Source organism: Narcine bancroftii, chromosome 2 (assembly GCF_036971445.1).
Source record: "Narcine bancroftii isolate sNarBan1 chromosome 2, sNarBan1.hap1, whole genome shotgun sequence".
NCBI lineage: Eukaryota > Metazoa > Chordata > Chondrichthyes > Torpediniformes > Narcinidae > Narcine > Narcine bancroftii.
Genome location: NC_091470.1, coordinates 159,775,736 through 159,799,912, shown reverse-complemented (window position 1 = coordinate 159,799,912; position 24,177 = coordinate 159,775,736). Strand labels below are relative to the sequence as shown.

Sequence of the window (24,177 nt, the reverse complement as noted above, 5' to 3'; positions counted from 1 at the left end):
GGTCCATTTTTCTAGTTGGTCCAGATCCCTCTGCAAGCTTTGAAAGCCTTCCCCGCTGTCCACAATGCCTCCAATCTTTGTGTCATCAACAAACTTGCTGATACAATTTCCCACATTATTATTCAGATCATTGATATAGACAACAAACAACAAAGGTCCTAACACCGATCCCTGAGGCACATCACCAGTCACAGGTCTCCAGTCTGAGAAGTAATCATCCACTACCACTCTCTGACTTCTCCCATCCAGCCAATTTCAAATCCAATTTACACCCTCTCCATGGACATCTAGAGTCTGAATTTTCTGAACTAACCTCTTATGTGGGACCCTTGTCAAAGGCCTTACTAAAGTCCATGTAGACAGCATCCACAGCTTTTCCTTCATCATCTTTCTTGGTAACCTCCTCGAAAAACTCCTCTAAGATTCATTAAACATGACCTACCACACACTTGGCTGTCCAAATATTTGTATATCTGATCTCTCAGAACACCTACCAATAATTTACCTACTACTGGCATCAGGCTCACCGGCCTGTAATTTCATGGTTTACTTTTCAAGTCTTTTTAAAACAACGAAACAACTACCCGCCCATCCTCCAACACCTCATCCATGGCTAAGGACATTTTAAATATTTCTTCCAGGGCCCCTGAGGTTTCTACACCAGTCTCCCTCAAGGTCCGAGGGAATATCATGTCAGGCCTGGAGGATTATCTACCTTTATTCACTGTAAGGCAGCAGTCACCTCCTCCTCTTTAATCTCTATATGCTCCATGTCACTACACCAGTTTCCTGAGTAAATACTGATGCAAAAAAACTATTTAAGATCTCCCCCATTTCATTAGGCTCCACGCATAGATGAGCACTCTGATCTTCTTGGAGATCAATTTTGTCCCTTACTATCCTTTTACTCTTAATACACTTGTAGAACCCCTTTGAGTTTACCTTCACATTATCTGCCAAAGCAACCTCATGTCGTCTTTTAGCCTTCCTGATTTCCTTCTTGTATTTTCTTACATTTTCTGTACTCTTCAAATACCTGACTTGCTCCTTGTGGCCTCTACCTGCTATACATCTTAACCAGATCCCCAATTTCCCTTGAAAAGCAGGTTTCCCTCTGCCTGTTAACTTTGCCTTTAATCCTGGCAGGAACATGTAAACTCTGCGCTCTTCAAATTTTGCTTTTTGTTGACCGCATCCTTGCCAGAAAACAACTTATCCCGATCCGCTCTTCCTAGATCCTTTCTCATTTCCACAAAATTGGCCTTTCTCTAATTTAGAATCTCAACTCGAGGACCAGACCTAACCTTATCCATAATTAACTTGAAACTAATGATGTTACGGTCACTGGACCCAAAGTGTCTGCCTACACATACTTCTGTCACCTGACCTGTCTGGGTCTCTTATAGCAGATCAAGCATTCCATTCTCTCTCATTGGTACCACTATATAATAATTTAGAGAACTTTCCTGAACACATTTGACAAGCTCCCAGCCATCCAGCCCTTTGACAGTGTGGGAGTCCCAGTCAATACGGGGGAAGTTATTTTAACTACCACAAATTTCTGTTTCTTACATCGGTCTGCTGTCTCTCTACAGATAATTTCCATTGCTATGATCTTTTTAGAGTTTGGCCATCTAAATTTGTTCAGGTGGTCCTCAGTGTCAAAACTTGCCAGTGAAGATGGTTACCATGCAGCAGATACGATACAATTGCAAGTAGCATTATTAAGTTTTTGCGCTTCATGATCCTGAACATATTAAATGATGTATTTCAAGTGCTACCGCAGTGATTGAGTCATTAATTGCATCAATGAATATGACCATCTCCATAAAAAATTTGTGTTTCCATCATGGGGAGATGCATCTGCATGTCAAATGGGAGTCTGGCCCAACCTTAGCTGGTGGAATGAAATAACCGATGTCATTCTACAAACGATAGATTTTGCCTTATCATCAATCAATACACTAAAACTTGAGTTGACTGAACTATACATGTGTTTAGGCAAATCATTGCCATTGAAGAAACTTGCATTTAGATCATCGTATTGCCCTTCTCGATGTACCTTGCTTTCAAGTTGTGTCGTCAGATTTGAAAAGTGCAGTCCTTGTAGATAAATGGGACAATAGTGTACCCCTCAAGGAGCACATTTTGGTGGTGTGATATAAACATGTTGGTTGGAACACCAGCACAAGGCCACGCTAATTTTTTTAACAAAAATTTTATATGTAGGATGGTGAGCCCATGTCGTCCAAATGCATCAATTAACCGACAAACCCCGTATGTTTTATTTTGGAGGTTGAGAGGAAATCGGAACACCCAGAGAAAACCCTTACCTACATGGCGAGAGTGACAGAATTGAGCCTGGGTTGCTGGCTTTACGCTTACATTGCCGCCCTTTGTGTGTATCGTTAATGTCCAAGGAATTCATCCCTTCGGGCGGCCTCAGACAGTTGTTTCTGAGAAGTGATACATCTGGCACCGGAGTGCACTCTCAGCACTTGACTGACCACAGTGCTATTAGCTAAGGCCAAGGAATGTTTGAAGTACATCCTTGGGCAGAGTATAGTAGTGAACTTAAGCGCATCTCCCAATATCATCCTACATACAGTATTTTGTTCTACTTGCACAGCTGGAGCGATTCCGAAGTCGAATCTTGCAGTCCACATATTCTGCTCCAGGAGTTCAATCTCCCAAAGAGGCTGTAACAGATCAGCAGGTGGGTTTGTAATCTAGCAGAGTTCTGATACATGAACCAGAGGAAAGAACAAGCCACATTATGAGCCCAATCCAATCATCTGAGATGCGTACAGTGCATTGGTGGTCACTCTGTTGGTACACAGAAGTGGCCATCATCTGCTGTGGTGACTGGCACGTTTGCTGTTCCTGGTTTACACTGAGCGCCAGATTCAGCGACACAAACCATGCAGGACGCAGAACCACGATGGATAGAGCAAACCGTCAGTCAGATGGCGGAGTGAAATAGTGGTGCCATTAACAGCCATGACCAAACACCTGCAGTGGCACTTGGTGTTTGAAAACTTCTTCATTTGTTCTGCTCCTCCACAGGACCTGCTTATGGAGCAGCAGGTTCCAATAGGAGCATTATTAAATTTTAAATGTAAATTTACAAAGTTTAGACATGCAGCACATTAACAGGCCCTTCCGTGCCGCCAAAATACTCCAATTAACCGACAACCCCGTACATTTTGAAAGATGGGAGGAAACCCACGCAGACGCAGGGAGACAGTAGGGGATTCGAACCCGGGACACTGGCGCTGTTATAGTGTTGCGCTAACCGCCACGTCAACCATGCCACCCTTTATAGTTATACTCTGTTTAAAAATTGAGAAGTAATTGAGGGTTCTGGTTCAGTGGTACCCCACTTGTCTTTGAGCCATAAAAAGAAGTTGTAATTAAGGGAGATGCTTTATCCTTAAATCTTTCCTGATGAACACTGTGTTACCAACATTGTGTTTCTCAATACACAAGAGTGATGAATAACCATTTTTATGTTTTATATTTTAACCAAAAATATGGAGATTTGGGTTTTTAAAATTTTTAAAATTTAAACATGCAGCATGGTAACAAGCCATTTCGGCCCACGAGTCTGTGCCGCCCAATTTACACCCCATTAACCTACATCCCCGGGAGGAAACCGGGGCCCCCAGAGAAAACCCATGCAGACACGGGGAGAATGTTTACTATAGGTTGTTCCATAAAGTTTATTTGCTAACTATGTTCAAGTTACCACCAAGGTACAGAAAACTGCCAGATGCAGTGAATGCTTTCCTACTTTTTGTTCAAAACCACAATTTACTGGATTTAGTCTTTGAAGTTTTACCATTTGTGTATGTTTTTGATGCAAACTGCATGTCATTCACAGATGTTAAAATGTTCACTGTTTTAAAATGGGGTATTAGTTACTTCCATTTTAAAAAAATGTCCAGAATTGCATTTGACCACATATCTCTTTTTTTCGTTGCCAAGTAATTCATCCGACTGTTTACTTGAAACAAGAACAATTCCATAGCTTGGATATCTGTTCTATTTATCTGCAATTATTAACTTAAAAAAATAACAGCATGCTCCAGTCCATGCAGAATTTTAACATTTAGAAAGGAAAAGTTTCATCTTTTCATTTCTCGCTGTCAGAATCTGTGCATGTTGACTAGTAGAAGACTAAAGAGTCCCGTTTTTAATGAAATTTTAAAAAAAATCAATTATGTTGTAGTTTCTGTGGTAATATTTATGATGAATGTGCTTTCAGGTTCTGGAAGGAAATGGTGCATCATATTCTCATGTTTTTTTTCTACCCACCTCACTGTCAAAAGACAAAGGAGGAAAAACCCAACACCAACCCCAACCAACCAATTTTCCCTTGCAACCGCTGCAACCGTGTCTGCCTGTCCCGCGTCGGACTTGTCAGCCACAAACGAGCCTGCAGCTGACGTGGACATTACCCCTCCATAAATCTTCGTCCGCGAAGCCAAGCCAAACAATGTGGTGCATATCCTCCCCACACCCTTTCTTGTCAACTTAGAGGCATTTTTTTTTCAAAGGCAAAATACTGCTGATTGCCGCAAGTGTGAAATTAAACAGAAAAGGCGGGGAAGCTCAGGAGATAAAAGCCAAGTTAGTATTTCAGTTTGATGACCCTTCAGAAGGTTCTCAGTACGAGATGATAACTGTTCCTTTATCCATAAATCTTTCCTGATGGTCACAGTTTGCTTCTCAATGCACAAAACTCCTCTTGCTCAGCAAAGGTACATCACCAGCGTTTCAGGCCTGAGCCCTTCGACAAGGTACCAACATTTGTGTTCAGTTTTAGTAACAGGAAAATCTTCATCAACCATATGTACGAGCAGGTTTCTAAAAAGGTTATAGGCCACCACAAGGAGCTTAACTAACTCAACCAGCGCAGATGGTTGCGGTACAAAAAGACCTTGGTTCAAATCCCACGCTGTGTGTAAGGAGTTTTTAACGATCTCATTGTGTCTGCGTGGGTTTTCCTCGGGGGCTCCGGTTTCCTCCCACCCTTTAAAAAAAAATACAGGGTTGTAGGTCACTTTGGGTGTAATTAGACACATGGGTTTAAATAGCTTCTACTTTGTTGAAAATAAACTCTTAAACTTGGAAGACTGACTCCCCTCTTCTTATAGCAGGATGCACTGTGGAAATGTATACCTGTAGGGAAAAAAAAATCACATAAAGAATAATTATGACACTTTTGTAAAGATCTGGCAGCCACACCTGGACCACATAGGGGCCCAGATACAGCAATAAAAAAGAAAAAGGACTATAACTGCAACTATTATATCGGGGTGGCCAAACTTGCTTAATGTAAGAGCCACAAATGATAAAGCTCAGATGTTTGAGAGCTGCAGGACATGAACAAAATTCACACATACGTTCTTACAAACACCTTTTGTAACAAAAGTTTTATATAAATTTAAAGAAATGCATATTAAATGCAATAATATTTATTCATGCATGCAGTTTTTAAACTGTTAATTTGTATTAGTTTCAGTAATCACAAAAAAAAGGTAAAACAAAAAAATTAGAGATATTTTAATCAGATTTCCACCTTACAAAATTAGTCTTATTATAACCATATTTTTTAATGACTAAACTACAATGCTACAAATATCAGGCTATTAAAGATGTGATTCGACGGGCGAGGGGGAGAGACCGGCAGCAAGAGTCAGGTGGACGAGGGGGAGAGACTGGGAGTGCGAGTTGGGCGGGCGAGGGGGAGGGGGAGAGACTGGCAGCGCGAGTCGGGTGGGTGAGGGGGGGGGAGACCATCAGTGAGCCACATATTAAAGGTCAAAGAGCCGCGGTTTGGCTACCCCTGCATTCTATATATTTAAATGTGGTTTTCCCAATTCTATACACAGTCAAACCTCGTTGGAACGCAGTAGTTGGGGGTCCAAGATTTCATACCGCGTTACAGCCGAGACATGGAACAGATGCATACATGTCATGATACAGGAAACAGAAAAGCTGAATTTAAGCCCACCTGAATTGTGCTGCCGTATACACCCCCACCCCCTTCCAGTTGCACTGCCAGTCTTCCCCCCCCTCGACCAACTGACTCATGCTGCCAGTTCCCCCCCCCTCACCTGCCCGACTCGTGCTGCCAGTCTCCTGCCCTTGCCCGCCAAACTCACGCTGTCGGTCCCCCCCCTCCCCCCCCCCCACCTGACTCGCGCTGCTGGTCTCCCTTCCCCTTGCCCATCATAAGAGTTCAATTTTTTGAATTTGTGGCTGTTATCCACTGTTAGTCTGGCATCCTAAAATCAATGTTTGGGGTCCACAGACACCCATGCTATAAGCAATTCCGTGGATTAGCGAATCGCGTTCTAACGAGGTTTCACTGTATTGAGAAGATATGTAAGCTTGATGGTGTTCAGATTCATATGTATGGAAAGGAGGGAGGGAGGGACTGTTTTATTTTTTGTTTGTTGTTTGCAAGAAAAAGTTTGAAATTTTTATGATGTATACTTTTGGGGAAAAATATATTTTTTTAAAAATTGTAAATGATGGAAAAACACAGCTGGTTAAGCAGCATTCTGGGAAGGAAAACGGGTTAATACTTTGTGTGTGTCCAAGATCGTCAGTTCTGGTGAAAGATCTTTGACCTGAAACATTTTTTTCTTTCCCCACAGATGCTGAATAACCTGCTGACTTTTCAATATTTTTCATTGGTTTTTAAAATAAATACCATTCAGTGAAGAAAAGGGAACAAAACTGAAAATACAATATCACATGCAAACGTGTATGCTTATTTATTAAGATAAAACTTCAAACAGTACAAACTTGGCCCCTCCTCCATTGCACTGGGTGAAAACAGAAAAGGCATTAAAAAAATATATATATTTAAAAAACCAACTAACCTACTCTATTGAAAAAAAATTAGAAAAATAAGTTCCAATTTTATTTCAGAATCCCAGCATCTGCAGGAGTGAACTACCCATTAGCTAACCATTAATTTAGAGGGCTTGAGGAAAGGGCTAGGTGTTGTGCGTTCTCAGCTCTGGTGTTTCCTGTACAATGCAATTTGCTCCATTTGAAAAGCATGGGCCTATTGTTGTCTTCTTTGGGTTGGCTTTAATACATTAACGGTACGGTATAAATGCAAGTTTTCTTTTTGAACATTATTGGTCTGCTGCCACGGCAATCAATGCTTTCCAGATTCGTGGAAACTGAATATCCAGCCAATTATTTGCTGGGCCGCCAGGATTCAATTGCATCAGCAAATAGTGCAGGTTGAAAAATAAAGACTCTAAGATTGAATTTAAAATTCTCAAAGGAGCAGAAATAAAAATATCAAATTGGAAGAGCAACTTTCTAGTGAGAAAAATTCTCTTTTAGATCGACCTTACTCTACTAATGTAAGGAATGGCAGCAGGCTTGTTCATTAACTGTCCGGTTGATGCACAAAATAAGTTTAATCTTTGTCTTTCATTAGGCATTAAGGAATGCTGAAGCTAAAAAAGACTTGGATCCAACACATGCATTAGAGCTCACAGGAATGTCTAAATCAGTGATTCTCAACCCTATTCTTTCCACTCACATACCACTTTAAGTCATCCCTATGCCATTGCTGCTCTGTGATTAATAAGAGATTGCTTAAGGTGGGATGTGGGTGGGAAGGGAAGGTTGAGAATCACTGCTCTAGGCCCAATTGTTACTGAAATATTTTGCTTGAAAAAAATTGTCTTTGTCCCATTTCCTTTGGAGCTATAAAACCGTGCACATAACGAGTCAATGAGGTACAATTAGATTTCAACCTTTTTCTTTCCACCCACACACCACCTTAAGCAATCTTACTAATCACAGAGCACTGATGGCATAGGGAATACTTAAAGAGGGATGTGAGTGGAAAGAAAAAGGTTGAGAACCACTGGTCTAAACAATCATTTTTTTGCTTTTAGTGAGACTGCCATTCTGCAGTCTCACATTTTCCTTGTTTCAGAATATAATCTAATAATTAATTCCAGACTGCCAAAGGAAGAGGCATTAAAGTGGTTAAGGAGCAGGCTAAATCTCCCTGACCTGGACAGAATAGATATGGCAAAGTTGTTTCCCATGGTAGGGGAGTTGGGGACAGGAATGCACAACTTCAGAATTTAAGGCTGCCCATTTAAAACAGAAGAGGTGGAGGAATTTCTTTTACCAGAGAGTGGTGAACCTCTGGATTTGGCTAGGGGCGACTGTGGTTGGGTGTATTTAAGACAGAGACAGATAGGTATCTGAATAGTCAGGGTATCAAAGGTCACGGGGAGAAGGCCAGGAAGTGCGGCTGAGTGGGAGAATGGATCTGCTCATAGCATGGACTTGGTGAGCCAAATGACCCTACTGCTCCTTACTATTCTGGTCATGTGGACCTCTTTATTACTTAGGTAGAAGCTTTTGCTCTTTTTCATCAAGGTGCGATCAGGAATTAAGCCTGGTGAGAGTATGAGCACAGACGCATTTACTGATGCTATGCATTCCTATCACCCTAATAAATATAGCCCACCAGATCTTCCAGTAGCACCAGCTCTCCTTGTTAACTCAGCAGCAAGGGAATCCACCATCCCAGTCTCAATTCTCCAATATAGTAGGTGGGCACTGCTCGGTAAATATTTTAATTTGGAGATACTGCATGTTAACAGGCCCTTCCGGCCCACCCAATTAACCTAAAAAACCCCAATGTTTTTGGAAGATGGGTGGAAACTGGAGCATGCGGTCACGGGGAGAATGCGCAAACTCCTTACAGACAGCACCAGATTCGAACCTGGGTCGCTGGTTGCTGCCATATGAACAAGCTTCCCCCTAGGGCCAAACTCCTATCTAGGATGAGGTGTTCCTACTCAATGAAAACCATGGCAGACGTCATGTTGCCTCTGCTCAGTGGCAGGATGAATGTGAAAACCTCCCTTCTCCTTGTGAATGATTGCCTCCTTCACTACAGTTCCCTCATTGAATGACCCTGTCGACCTTCAGTGAATCTCATTGTCTCCATTGCTTGTTGCCAGGTGATTGAGCAGATGAAGCAGATCATTGAGGAGCGGGCAGCGTTCAAGGAGAAGCTGAAGCATGAGGTGGACACGAAAGCGGTGGAAGAAGAGGAGAGGCTCAGCAACGTGGAGGGACTGAGGAGAGCGCTGGAGGAGAGTGAGGTGACGACAAATCAGCACAAAATGCTGGAGAACCTCAGCAAGTCATGCAGCGTACTTTATGTAGCAAAGATAAAGGTGCACAACCAAAGTTGTGGGCTTAAGCCCTTTGTCAGGGGATGAGCCAAAAGCAGGCAGGTGCCTAAATACAACGATGGGGAAAGGGGTAGAGGAAGGAGCACAGGCAAAAGGCCATGGGTGGGAGGGCACAAAAAAATGGGGAAGTGATAGATGGAGGGAATAGCTCTCCAGAGAGCACTGGCGACACTGGGAGGGCACGGGCTGCTCGGGGTGACACCAAAATGGCAGTCTTTAAAATTTTTGTCCATTGTTTCAGCAGAAATTTATTATATTTTATAAAAATATCCCTGTGGTTAGTTACAATAAGAAAAACATTTTTTGTAAGCCTAACTTACATGTATAACTACATGGCCTCAACTCTGTTTTGACCCTTCTAATGCACTCCGGTCAGAGCCGTTATTATTTACCCAATGACAATGACGCTTCGAATCATGTGGTTTCATCTCCACGCACTACATGAACCCGCTGTCCTTTTCGCTGCTGTGGTATTTTTATAGTTGCTGCTTTTATCATGTTTTCTGGTGTTTTAGGTACAATATTGTGGTCATTAGCATTTGTGAACCTAGATCAAGAGAATCAAGTAGTAATTAAAGGAAAAAGGAGAAAAATCAAAATCAGTTATGGAGAAGGTCCATGGGCAAAAATGAGTTACCGTACTGGGTGACACCAACCTTCGTGACACCATTGCTGGAGAGGAAAGGAGAGAGAGAGAGAGGGATGGGGGAGACAGATGGGATAAGCCTTAATGGGCATTAACTTCTCTGGTTTCTTCGGCCAGTCCCCCATCTCCCTCTCTTTCCCATCCTTCTGTCTCCTTTCCTCCAGTTCTCCGCCCTCTTCCCTCTACATTCTACATTCAGAAACCTATCCCCTCACCCTTTCACTTCCCAGCTTTTTTCTCTTCTGCTCTCCCACCCATATCCACCTATTACCTCCTGCCTTAGGCCTGTGCTCCACCCCTACCCCTCTTTCCCCCCCCCCACCATTTTATTCAGATGCCTGCCTGATTTTGGCAATGGGCTCAGACCCGAAATGTTGGTTATGTATCTTTGTCTTTGCTACACAAAGAACGCTGCGTGACCTGCGGAGTTTCTCCACCATTTTTATGCAAACTACAGTCACAGTATCTGTAGACTTTCTTGCTTCACATTTCAAAGCATCCATGTCTGCACCAAAGTCATTTTGGAACCATCAAACGTTGATCGTTCAAAGGGTCTAATTAACTAGGAACTTCAGGATGGCAAATCAGATACTCCCAGCCTGAACCTTGCCTTTGCACCTGTAGGAACCATTGCAATATCTACATTCAAAAGTCCCCTTCAATGTTTTAAAATTCTGTGTTGGGGGTGACTCTGTTGGACCTGATTCTGAATCCTATTCGCAAATTTGTTCTTCATGTTTGAAGCCTTTCAGTTAAACAGATGTGCCATTGCAATCAAGATCATTTGTCATTCCTTACTAAAGGCCTTTGATCCTCTTCTGCTATTGATTATGAGAAAACCAGAAAATCTGCAGATGCTGGAGTCAGGAGCAAGATATGAATGTGCTGGAAAAACTCAGCAGGCCACCCAGCATACCTTTGGCCTGGAAATAGCCCCTTTGGCCCAACTTGTCTATGCCAGCCAAGCCAGAATATTTGCCTCTAAATCTTTTCTGTCTATGTCCCTGACTAAATGTCTTTTAAATGTCCCTGCTTCCACCACTTGCTCTGGCAGCTCATTTCAGGTACCCTCAACCTGTATGAAGAGGGTTCCCCTGCTGTCCCTTTGCCCTTCCCATCTTACCGTAAATCTATGCCCTTACAGATTTCTCTACCCGGGGAAAAAACCTCACTATCTAACGATGACTACTTACGAAACTTTAATACCTTAACCCATCAGTTCACTCCACCTTTTCCAGATTTTCACCCATTTTGTGTAAAAGTGGCTTCCAACATCACCCTAGAATGCCCAAACTCTCAGTTTAAGTTTGTCACAAGCAAAATTGGTTTCTCCCCATCAACATTGCACAGTGAGAAGCTGGAACCTTGTCAGATTTCCCAGGTGCCCTGTGGCTCCAGTATTAGCACCTGTGCCACTGGGCTAACCAAGGTCCTCATCTATTAGTTATGGGATAACATCTGCTTGGGCATTCCATTGGCACATGCCATCTTGAAATGGCATGCTGTGTTGTCAATCATACCAAGCCATCAATAAAGCAGATCCTTAAATAGCTTGTGGAAAATAGACATGTATTTTGGTTGTTCTCGCATGGAGTTCCTTCCTTGCAGTGAAGGTGTAGCCCCAGTCATTAAGAGGAGCGGAAACGATGACAACTTTTCATTCCACCTTGCTATTGGAGCCAAACCAATGAAATAGGAAGCCTTCTAACCTCAGCTGCCCTGGTCCGGTGCATCTCTAGGTCCAAATGGAAAGTATGCCCTTTCCAAAGTTAACTTGAGTGCCTGAACATATTTCACTCATTGGGAATGATTTTATCTTTGCGATAAAGTTACCTTTATTTTCATTGAGGTCAATGGAAATAAAAATGAGAAGAGGTTCTCAATAGGATTTTGCCTTGCCAACACAATATATCACTTACAGGTGAGGTGGCCCCATTCCTCAATGGGTAGTCTCATCTCGCGTTGGGCTTGATCTCCAGCTTTAGGTGCAGGGACTGTGGGGATTGTGAACTGACAAACATCGGTTAACAATCCCAGTCCTGCATGGTTGTCCGGCAGCTTGCCATCGTTTGATGAAGCCATGGGTTATTTATTGGCCTTGTCTTTCCCTCCACAGTTATACCTGAGAAATGCCTGCAGATGTTGGAGCTGGGAATATCTGCAATATCCTAATCTGTGCTTTATTAATGGTCACCAGGTTCATCTGCACGCTGACTTCAGGAGCCGTGTGAAGCAAGAGCTTGAGACACTCCAAGCACTCTCAGTCGACCAGTCTCTCCTGTGGGTCCAGAAAGTCACCATTGGCATTTTAAGTAGTGCATTGTCCTGGCTGAACCAATTGGAACAGAGCCTAATGGATGCTGGGTTAGATGTATCAAGCTGTGAAGGAGGTGATGTAATTCTCTGAGATCAGAACTGCAGGGTAATTGGGTGACACTGGGCATCAGACACTCTGGCACTTGGAACTCCAATCCAATAGCATTCTGGGTATTTACTCCATAGACTCACCTGGAGGAGGCTGGTGCTCAGGACAGAGACGTGTCATGGTGGTATGGAAAAGATTGTCCTTCACTGAGATTAGGCTTGAAAATTTTGCAGAAGAGAGGCCAATTTCCAATATTACTCTGCTGTCAATAAGATTTGCATAATTAATGGGACAGACGGCATCATTAAAAGTCAAAGTGACGTGTTTAAAGCATGGACAATGTCGGCATCTCTCATTTTGTTTCCGTGCAGGAATCAGCAGATGTGTCCAGTTGATGCAGGAGAACTTCCGCAAAGCAGAGCAACAAGTAAAGGTATTGCAGGTACGCCCCAGGACCACCTTCCATTAACATTGCACCTTTAATGTTCAAAAATACATTTAAGGTGCATTTCTGGAGTATACCCAAAAAATGCCAATCCAAGTAAGGAAATTTTAAAAATGTAAATGATCTAAATCTGAAATAAAAAATAGATAATGCTGGAAATGCTCACAGGTCAGGCATATGTAGAAAGAGAGACAGTTAACATTTTAGATTTGAGACCCAGATCTTTGTTGGAAGAAAACATTGGCCAAAGCTTGGACACAGAGTTTGGTTCTAAAGAGAAGAGTGCGGTGAATCGACTGAGGAAATTGCAGTCTCGGGCTTTGAAAGCTGGAGCAATTGTATTCGGAGTAGAGTAAAAGGTCAGAACTGGGGGTTTGCAGACATTCTGATGTCCTGAAGGGCTGGAGAAAATATCTGATATGGGTAGAGTCAAGAGGATGGAGGGAGTTGAAAACAAAGGTGAGAATTTTATGATTTTTAATGGCTATGCAGGTCAGTGAGCAGGACTTGGACTGAAGAAAGACTGGCATTATGAACGAATAGATGGTTAAATATTAAATAGATGGTCAAAATATTAAATACATCAGTCAGTATCTGCTAGCATATCCATACCTGCACATGTCTGTGCCCATACAACAACACAAACACCTACAATATATGCACTCATACACATGTGTGCACATGTTGAATTGAATATTTTATTTATAGAGCACATTTTAAACAATGGAATGTTACTCCAAAGTGCTTTACATCAATTAATCAGAAAATACACAAAGCGCAAAATCAACGAACACAAAAGACTGGACACTGGACAAAAGAATCATCTCGCAGAATAGTGATGGGTTGGAGAAACACATGGGTGGCGACAAGCTGCCTAAACACACTGGCGTGGCCGACTCAACCCTGTGCCCGACCAACCCAAACTCTCTGGGCAGGCGTTGCAGCTCTCTGGATAACCATGACAAAGGCGAGACCAAGACTTTTATCTGAGGTCAGGGGAATCGATACAAATCCGAAGCTTATCATCATTTCTTAAATCTGCTGCCATTATAATGAGCAACAGTTAAAAAAAATGAGATAACACTCTTGAAGAATGGTGCATCATTAGGGTAAAACACAACAAGACACTTTAGACTAAACACAATTTAGACTCAAAACATTACATAAAATTACTTAAATCACAAGCTAAACTAAATTATTATACATAAAACACTCAGTTGCAATATATATTTTAAAAATCTATTATCTGTTCTCACATACAATCAAACTTCATGCATGTACGTCAACACAACTCAAGTCTTTACTTAAGATGGCTGTCTGCTTTTCACTTGTACTTTGAAGAAGAGCTCAGGCCTGAAATGTCAGAAATGTATCTTTACCTCCTTCTGACTGGCTGAGTTCCTCCTGTTTTTACTACAATCTCAGCATCTGTAGACTTCCCGTGTTTCACTCCATCAACACACATCTGGCTTTCTTTCTTGCATCAGACATGAAGAGCCCTGCACTCGACTTGCTTTGAAGAAGCGAGGAGTCCCCAGCAGTTGATTTATTGGGCAGGTTGGGGTGATGTGATATACGTCCCATCACTGGACCAATCAGACAACTTCCAAGGAAAGTATTGACCCAACAAACAGCACTTTCTAGTGAGGGTCCCCCATGGATTTCAGGAGATGTGGATTTCACATCCTAAAGTTCTGGGAGTATTTGCTGCACTCTGTATCCTGCTTTGCCACAGGCTGGCCATGCTGTCTGAGACCTTTTTCTCCTTTCCTGCGCGCCACATTACGCGTGCATTTGCTCTTCGTGCCCTCAGCAGATTAAGTATTTTTCTCACAGTTGCTCCGTAATATCCCTAACAGGCAGTAAGCCAGCTTCTATGGGTTTCTTCTGGACCTTGTGCCTTCAGCACTGGCAATACTGCCTGAACAAATCCCTGGCAGTTTTAACACAAAGGCACCTTGCGTCACGAACCATCCACTCCATCAAACACCCTCTCTGTCAATCACCAACACCAGTGGAGGGATTAAACCAGTAAACAAAACACATTTTTTTATTCCCCCAAAGAATATTCTCCCTGGCTGCTCACTGAAGAATCTTGGGGATTAATCTCCTATTGATGATACTAGCTCAAAGCTGGAGAATTGGCAATCTTATCCCCGAGTCTTGAACTATGCCATCTAATGAATTAATATTTCTTCCAGGAACAGATGGATCAAATGGAGAATGCCAGAGACCGTGACAGACAGGAGCATCAGAATGCACTGCAGGCAATATTCGAACAACAGATGAAAGAAGAGTTTAAATCCTGGCAGTCAGAGGTTGAAGAGCAACACAAGCAGGTAAGGATTGCCCAGCCTGAATGGGTATAGACAGCTCCAAGGTTCTCCCTACCCTGTTCTGTCCCATTAAGCTGATTATTGTGGAGATGGCGGTTGGGCTTTGAGAATTAATTAGTTGCTTCGAAATCCAATCACGTTAAGCTGTTCAAAACTCAACAGGATATTTTCCACAGTGATTTATCCAGAGGGCTCCAATGCGATTTCTTTTGTAGCACTGTGAGGAATATTAGACTGCATTGTCCCAGAAGTGACCTTTGCAAGAATAGAATGGTTTGTCGGCCATCTGGTTCTCAAAGCCATTTCTGCTAGTCATGAACAATGGCTCATCTCTACCTCAGCACCCTTTTACTGCGTCATCACCATATATCCTGATTCACATAACCATTGTGGGGCTTTTTTTGTGACATTCAGAATTGATTGTTATGAATACGTCACAAAATTGGTTGTTTTGCGGCAGCGTCACAGTGCAAACGTTCATATAAAGTACATAAAAATAGTGCAAGAAGAAGCTGTCCTTGTGCCGCTGAGGGCTCATCTTCAGGCTCCTGTACCTTTTTTCTGATGGTAGCAGAGTGAAGAGGGCATAGCCTGGGTGGTGGGGGGGTGGGGTCTCATTTGTTGTGATTTTTTAATGGAGTTTGCCACAGTGTGGTCTGGGGAGTGTTGCTTCAGAGCCATACTCAGAGGCATTGATGATGGAGCACCCTGAGGCAGTCTTTCTGCAGAAGGCTGATCAACTCTTCCACCCTCCGATGCCTGATGTCACCTTAGCCAATCCTCACGGGAGTCAGTGTTTCAACATTCCTGCCTTCTAGCAGGAGTTTGGTGGACGCTCAGCAGGAACAGATTCTCTGGATGACCACAGATGTGATGTTGCATAGTGAAAGTCAATCTGGATTGAAAATCCCACCCAGCCCCCCCACTCCCCCCTCCACTGTCCCCACCCCACCCCATCTGCAGTAGGTTTGAAAGCTGCCTCTGTGAGTAGCAACCTGTGAGTGTGAGCCCAAACAGACTGGGCTTCCAGCAACACTTGTTTATCAGGACCCAACACCCAACCCCAACCAACCAATTTTCCCTTGCAACCGCTGCAATCGTGTCTGCCTGTCCCGCATCGGACTGGTCAGCCACAAACGAGCCTGCAGCTGACGTGGACTTTTTTACCCCCTCCATAAATCTTCGTCCGCGAAGCCAAGCCAAAGAAAAAGAAAGAGAGATTGAATTTAAGAGCAAAGATGCTATGCTGCAACTGGACTGGTGAGGCCGCATCTGGAGTGCTGCTTGCAGTTCTGGTCTCCATTCTTGAATGAAGTGGTGCAGGGGAGGTTCACCAGGTTGATTCCAGGGATAAATGAGTTGGTTTATGAGGAGAGATTGAGTTGTCAGACTGTATTTGCTAGAATTTAGAAGAATAAAAGGGGATCTTATAGCAATAAATAAAATTATGAAAGGCATAGATAAGATTGAGGTAGGTGTGTTCTCTCTATCGGTAGGAGAGACCAGAACTAGGGGACAAACTCAAGATTCAGGGTAGCAAATTTAGGGCAGGGATGAGGAGGAACTGCTTTTCCTAGAATTTGTGGAATTCACTGCCCATTGAAGCAGTGGAGGTGACATCAGTAAATATATTTAAGGCAAGGTTGGATAGATTTCTACATAGTAAGGAATTATGGGGAAAAGGCAGGTTGGTGGAATTGAGCCTATCATCAGATCAGCTGTGATCTCATTGAATGGTGGAGCAGGCTTGACAGGCCAGATGGCCAACTCCTGCTCCTATTTCTTGTGTCCTTATGGAGAGGTGCAGATTGGAAATGGGCTCTTCAGCCCATTGAACCCATTCACACGATAATCCCGGGCTCTCCCACTCACCTATGCTCTCTGGGCAGCTTACACATGCAGTTAAAGCGGCCAGCCCACACATCTTTATGATGCAGAAAGAAAAGGTGCAGAGAAAACCCAAATCAAGGGGAGAATGTGCAAGCTCCATACACACAACCACACAACACCCAAGGTGAGGATTGAACCGAGGTCTTCAGTGCTATAGCCACCCTAAGGACTTAATGCATGGAATGAAATAAGAGTCTGCAGACATTGCGATTGCAATAAATACACAAAAATGCTGGAGAAACTCAGCAGGTCCTGCAGCATCTGTAGGAAGCAAAGAGGAGGTTCACCTGGTTGCTTCGGGACTGAGCCCTTCGGGGCAGAAACCAATGCCTCAGGACTGAATCCTTCATCAAAGAAGAAGAAAAAAGCACGCAGGTGCCTGAATTAAAATGTCAGGAGGAGGAGGAGTGCAGGCCAACAATCAAGATATCATAAGTGGAGGATGCAGAGTTGGAGGAAGGAAGACCGAGGAATAGAGAGAAGGAGTGGTGGGTGGAGTGGGGAAGGTGAATGGAAATGGGAGTCATCAATCTTAATGGAAACTGGAGGACTCGATGTTAATGCCATCTAACTGGAGGCTGCACAGAGGAATATAAGATGCGCCCAGGTGGAATGCGTCTTGGGGTGAAGCCTCTTTCTCTGGTAGTGACTGTCTGCAGAGAGACAACTGTCTGATGAATTAATCGACCATGCTGTGTCCAACAGCAACTGGCTGAAACGCTGGCTCTGGAGAAGGAGAAAGGTCTGAGAGCAGTGGAGGAGGAGCAAAGGAGACACAAGGAAACTGAGCTCCATCTTCAAGAGCTGAGAGAGGTGAGTGGCGATGGTAACATGGAGGAGACTTGAGCGGTGAGCAGTGATTTTGGAACATGACTAGCAGCCCAGGGCACGGAGAGGGGGAAGTCCATGACTGCAGTGAATGGGTGTTGGGGGGAGGAGACGGGGGAATAGGTCATTTTGATGCATTTATTTATTCATTTTTGGGATGTTGATTTTTTTGGCAAGACCATCATTTATTCTCCATCCATCTTCCCCCCGCCTTTTCTAAAAGCAAAGTCAACCACATTGGTTGGGGGGGGGGCCGGGCTAGCATACAGACAGCAGATTTTTTTTCTTGAAGGATATTAATGAACAAGCTGCATTTTTAACGACGGTCTCATGTTATTTGATTTACTGATTCTCTTTCTGGTATTTTAAAAATTCCAAGTTCGTGCAATTATTTCATTATTTAATTTCCCAGGGTCTGTAGCATAGCCCATCCATATTGCTACCATACCCTAGTAAGGGTTTGTGACAGCAATGCATGGCGGGAAAAGTGAGGTTTTACATTAATGCAGCAGTTTGTGGAACTTAGTGCTGAGTGATTCTTGGAGACCATCTGAGTGTAACTTGTGCAATCTTGCCTTCTATCACCAAATGGATAAAATTCCTACTTGAGATTGGTGACCTCGCCTCTCTTGTACGTCCTTGTTCACAGAGTGAAGTGGTGAAATGTCAGGAGGTAGAGGCTCTGAAATGGCAGCTGATGAGCGTGTCACAGGCACTGGAGGAGGCAAAAAAGACAGAGGTACGCTGTTATACACATGTTGCTTTCACTCGACAACATGTGCAAGATGACGTTAATAAAGGAGAGAAAGAAAAGGGACAAAGATTTATTTTTTTGCAGCATCTTTAATCCCAAAATAACTAGTCAAAAATTGCAATTGTTAAAAACCCAGAGGACCCATAAACCCAGCAGCAAAAGATATTCACCAAGACAAATGGTTACTTAAACAAAAGTTGCTCTTAATTATCTTTAAACATGAAAATAGAATCAAACTTTAACTCATCACTAATTTACTTAACCTAATGTAACCCCCTTCTAATTCTAAGCGCACATGTATGTAATGTGCTTGAAAGTTTTTTGGTACACAGTCCACTTCTCATTCCTCCAAATTCACTGGTTGCAGGCAATTCTTACACTGTGCACAGAATTTAACATGTATAAAGTTCACCAGGCTTTGGTGCTCAAAAGGTAAATGGTTACCGCTCAGGAAGGTTCTTTTTGGTTTTCAGAGAGAGATGTGTTGTTCCAGGACATCCACAACTGATGTATGTCCATCAGTCACCTCAGTGTCTTCCTGATGAAACTTTCCCCATCAGGGTTCTCCTGATGATAACCTCTTTCGTTCAGGTCACCACAAGGGCTTCGATCAGGCGGTCTTCCAAAAGCTTGCCAGCTTGTCCTGTTTCAGTCCCAGCAACTTCTGCAGGCTGACACTGTCAAGTGATCTCTGCTTTTCTCTCTCTCTCTCTCTCTCACACACACACACACACACACACACACACACACACACACACACACACACTGAGAGAACGCCTGTTTGACTCTCTCTGCAAATTACAACAGCAAATTCTCCTTTCAGACAGTAGTGGCTCCAACCTGCTCTTTCATCTATTGCCTTGATAAACAATAATCCATTAGTGACATCCCTTGAGCACTCTTCAAAGCTCTTGCAAAAAGGTGTGAGAAGCCACTATCTCTCTAGTATTTCAAATAAGATCTGTTTTTAAGTGTTTGCATGTGACCTACCCTAACAAACCTTTCCCAATTTATCTCCCAAAAACATTTCTATATACTCTGTCACACAGTGCAGTTACTATTGTGAAGGCACGGTTAACTCAGCAGTTAGTAGAACGCTATTACAGTGCCAGCACTGTGTGTAAGGAGTTTGTACATTCTCCCTATGTCTGCATCGGTTTCCTCCAAGTGCTGCAATTTCCTCCCACCCTCCAAAATATATTGGGTTGTAATTAGGCAGCAGAGGTTTAAATGGTCGAAATTTAGTGTTATAAATAAAATTTAAATTTAAAACTAGAAAATGGTGGCTAATTTGGATGTTTCCCAGTAAGTTTTGGGGATTAAATATTGATCAGGAGTCTGGGAGAATGACCTTATTGTTCTTTAAAATAGTTCAATGGCATCTTTGAGAGAGCAGACAGAGCCTCTAATATCCCTAACAGCATACTCGCCACTGGGTGTTAGCCTGAATTTAGTGTTCCAGCCACTGTGGAAGGATGAATGACATCCTTTCAGATTGCGACAAAGTAGTTGGTGTTCTTGGGATGGTTGTACTCTCTGAGACTTCCAGCCACCATTAACCTAATTTAATACCTAACTAGTTTCATTCGGCTGTTTCAGACTGGGCAGAATTAAACAAGAAAGTCTACAGATTCGGTGATCGAGTGCAATACATCAATATGCTGGAGAAGCTCAGGCCATACAACATCCATCGGGAGTAAACGGGTAACCACGGTAACCCTTTCTTGGTGAAGGCCCCAGGCCTGAAACGGTGGTGACCCTTTACTTCCAGTGGATGCAGTTCAGTTTCTCCAGCACTGCGCTGGCCACCTTACATTCTTATCCATCCTGCCGCAACTCACAATGGCCTTCCTCTAATCACTTCTTGTCCTTCTCCTACTTCTCACTTACCTGCTGCCCCAGCTCCATAGATGGAAATCAGTGATGTTATTTTTGTTTGTTTGTTGCTGAAATCCATCCCTTATCCCACCACTCTCTAACTCCAAAGTGAATAAGGCACTTGATCAACATTTCGCCATCAAAAAAATCTTCAATTCTTCTAATCTAATTACACTGGACAATGAAGATTTTCCTTCCTAGACACTTTTGGATTTTTTTTTATGGATTTTGGGCTGCTGATCATGAAAATCACCTTTAAGATTTCCTATACAATACCATTTTTTTAGACTTAACATGTTTTGGTGATGTCCTGTTGTATTTTTGGTCTACTAGTATACTACCCACAAAACCAGCTGTTTTGGTCAGTCCAGCACACCTGGGGATGCACTCAGTGCAGGTACTATCCAAATATTGTCTTAGACCTGGACAGGTATGGAACCATAGAGCACTACAGTACAGAAAACACGCCATTCTGCCCTTCTAGTCTTAATGAACTACTCCCATTCCATAACCAGACTTCTCCCATCCATGTGTCTATCCAATTTATTCTTAAATAAATTGATCAAGCCAGCATTCACCATGTCGGATAGCAGCTCGTTCCACAATCCCACCACTCTCTGAATGAAAATGTTCCCCCTAAATCTTTGCCTTTCACCCTAATTCCACATCCTCTTGTATTTATCTCTCCTAATCTAAGTGGAAAGAGCCTACTCACATTTACCCTGTCTATTACCTTTCATAATTTTGTTAACCTCTATCAAATCTCCCCTCATTCTTCTTCATTCCAAGGAATAAAGTCCTAACCTGTTTAATCTTTCCCTATAACTCAACTCCTGAAAACCTGGCAACATCTTAGTGAATCTTCTCTGCACTCTTTCAATTTTATTGATATTCTTTCTGTAGTTAGGTGACCAGAACTGTGCACAATATTCCAAATTTGGCCTCACCAATGTCTTAAACAATTTCAACATAACATCCCAACCCCTATACTCAATATTTTGATTTATGAAGGCCAAGATGCCAAAAGCATTGTTTACAACCCTGACCACCTCTGACAACGCCTTCAAGGAACAATGTACCTGTATCCCCAGCTCCTTCCTTGATTTGCTCTTCCAAAATGCAACACCTCACACTTGTCTGCATTAAACTCTATCTGCCATTTATTGGCCCATTTACCCAGTTGATCCAGATCCCTCTGCAAGCTTTGAAAATCTTCCTCACTGTGCACTACACTTCCTATCTTTGTGTCATCAGCAAACTTACTGATCCATTTTACCACATAATCATCCAGATCATTGATATAGACAACAAACAACAATGGTCCCAACACAGATCCCTGAGGCAGATCACTCGTCACAGGCTTCCAGTCTGAGAAGCAATCATCTTCTACCATTCTCTGTTTTCTCCCACTCAGCCAATTTTGAATCCACTTTACCACGACTCTATGGATACCTCGTGTCTTTCTGCACTAACCTTACATGTGAGACCTTGTCAAAGTCCATGTTGACAACATCCACAGCCTACCCTCTTGGTTACTTCCTTGAAAAATGCTACAAGATTTGTTAAACACAACCTACCACGCACAAAGCCATGCTGACTGTCCTTAATCGGCCCGTGGCTTCCAAATACCTACATATCCTATCTCTCAGAACTCCTTCCAATAATTTACCTACTACTATCATCAGGCTTACTGACCTATAGTTACCTGGTTACTTTTGGAGCCTTTCTTAAATAGTGGGGTAACATGAGCTACTCTCCAATCCTACAGCACCTCTCCCATGGCTAAGGTAATTTTGAATACATCTGTCAGGACCCCAGCAATTTCAACACTTGTCTCCCTCAAGGTCCAAGGGAATATCATCTGGCCCAGGGGATTTATCTACCTTTATTCACTGTAAGGCAGCAACCATCTCCTCCTACTTAATCTCCATATGTTCCATGATACTTCTGTTTGTTTTCCTTCCTTACTTATGCACTATGCCAGTTACCCCACTATTTAAGAAAGGCTCCAAAAGTAACCAGGTAACTATAGGTCAGTAAGCCTGATGATAGTAGTAGGTAAATTATTGGAAGGAGTTCTGAGAGATAGGATATGTAGGTATTTGGAAGCCACGGGCCGATTAAGGACAGTCAGCATGGCTTTGTGCGTGGTAGGTTGTGTTTAACAAATCTTGTAGCATTTTTCAAGGAAGTAACCAAGAGGGTAGGCTGTGGATGTTGTCAACATGGACTTTGACAAGGTCTCACATGTAAGGTTAGTGCAGAAAGACACGAGGTATCCATAGAGTCGTGGTAAAGTGGATTCAAAATTGGCTGAGTGGGAGAAAACAGAGAATGGTAGAAGATGATTGCTTCTCAGACTGGAAGCCTGTGACGAGTGATCTGCCTCAGGGATCTGTGTTGGGACCATTGTTGTTTGTTGTCTATATCAATGATCTGGATGATTATGTGGTAAAATGGATCAGTAAGTTTGCTTTTTGTGATTTTATTTAATATCTGGTTTAGATCTTCCCAAAATTTTTACACTTTCTCACATGTCCAAATTGCATGAATTGTTTTTCCTGTTTCCTTTTTACAGCGAAAAAATCTGTCTGATACTGTTGGGTCCCATTTATTTAACTTTTGAGGTGTGATGTATAGCCTGTGTATCCAGTTATATTGTATCATGCGTAACCTCATGTTTATTGTATTTCTCATCGTACCGGAGCATAGCTTCTCCCATGTTTCATTCTTTATATTTATGTTTAGATCTTGTTCCCATTTTTGTTTAGGTTTACCGTTTGTTTCCTTGTTCTTTTCTTGCAGTTTGATGTACATGTTTGTTACAAACTTTTTAATTGTCATTGTGTCTGTAATCACATATTCAAAATTGCTTCCTTCTGGTAACCTCAGACTGTTTCCCAATTTGTCCTTCAAGAAGGTTTTCAGTTGGTAGTATGCAAACATTGTATCGTGAATTATATTATATTTATCCTTCACTTGTTCAAAGGATAATAATTTATTTCCCGAAAAGCAATTTTTTATTCTTTTGATCCCTTTTCTCTCCCATTCTCTAAAGGAAAGGTTATCTATTGTGAAAGGGATTAACTGATTTTGCGTCAATATTAGTTTTGGTAGTTGGTAATTTGTTTTATTCCTTTCTACATGAATCTTCTTCCAAATGTTGAGCAGATGATGCAATACCGGTGAATTCCTACGTTGCACCAATTTTTCATCCCATTTATATAGTATATGTTCAGGTATCTTCTCCCCTATTTTATCTAGTTCTAATCTGGCCCAATCTGGTTTTTCCCTTGTTTGATAAAAATCTGATAGGTATCTTAATTGTGCTGCTCTATAATAATTCTTAAAGTTTGGTAGTTGTAAGCCTCCTTGTTTGTACCATTCTGTTAATTTATCTAGTGCTATCCTCGGTTTCCCCCCTTTCCATAAGAATTTCCTTATTATTTTCTTTAACGCCTTGAAGAATTTCTCTGTTAGGTGTATTGGTAATGACTGAAATAGGTATTGTATCCTTGGGAAAATATTCATTTTAATACAGTTTATCCTTCCTATCAGTGTTAGTGGTAAGTCTTTCCAAAGCTCTAAGTCGTCTTGTAATTTTTTCATTAATGGATGGTAATTGAGTTTATATAGATGGCCGAGGTTTTTATTTAGTTGTATACCTAGGTATCGCATTGCTTGTGTTTGCCATCTAAATGGCGATTCTTTCTTAAACTTTGTGAAATCCGCATTATTCATTGGCATTGCTTCACTTTTATTTGCGTTGATCTTG

At 42.3% G+C, this 24,177-nt stretch overlaps 1 protein-coding gene across 4 annotated transcripts in view; it reads left to right on the top strand.

Moving 5' to 3' along the window:
* The window catches only part of LOC138754542 (forkhead-associated domain-containing protein 1-like), a 157,838-nt gene that overhangs the window by 24,055 nt on the left and 109,606 nt on the right, over window positions 1-24,177 (top strand). For 3 of the 4 annotated variants that reach the window (XM_069918944.1, XM_069918942.1, XM_069918943.1), the window contains exons 12-18: window positions 2,630-2,716; window positions 9,024-9,167; window positions 12,104-12,296; window positions 12,643-12,713; window positions 14,918-15,055; window positions 17,648-17,755; window positions 18,420-18,509. In XM_069918944.1, coding sequence (XP_069775045.1) covers window positions 2,630-2,716; window positions 9,024-9,167; window positions 12,104-12,296; window positions 12,643-12,713; window positions 14,918-15,055; window positions 17,648-17,755; window positions 18,420-18,509 — 831 coding nt within the window. The remainder of the gene's footprint in view (window positions 1-2,629; window positions 2,717-9,023; window positions 9,168-12,103; window positions 12,297-12,642; window positions 12,714-14,917; window positions 15,056-17,647; window positions 17,756-18,419; window positions 18,510-24,177) is intronic. The other variant, XM_069918945.1, reaches the window with a different exon arrangement.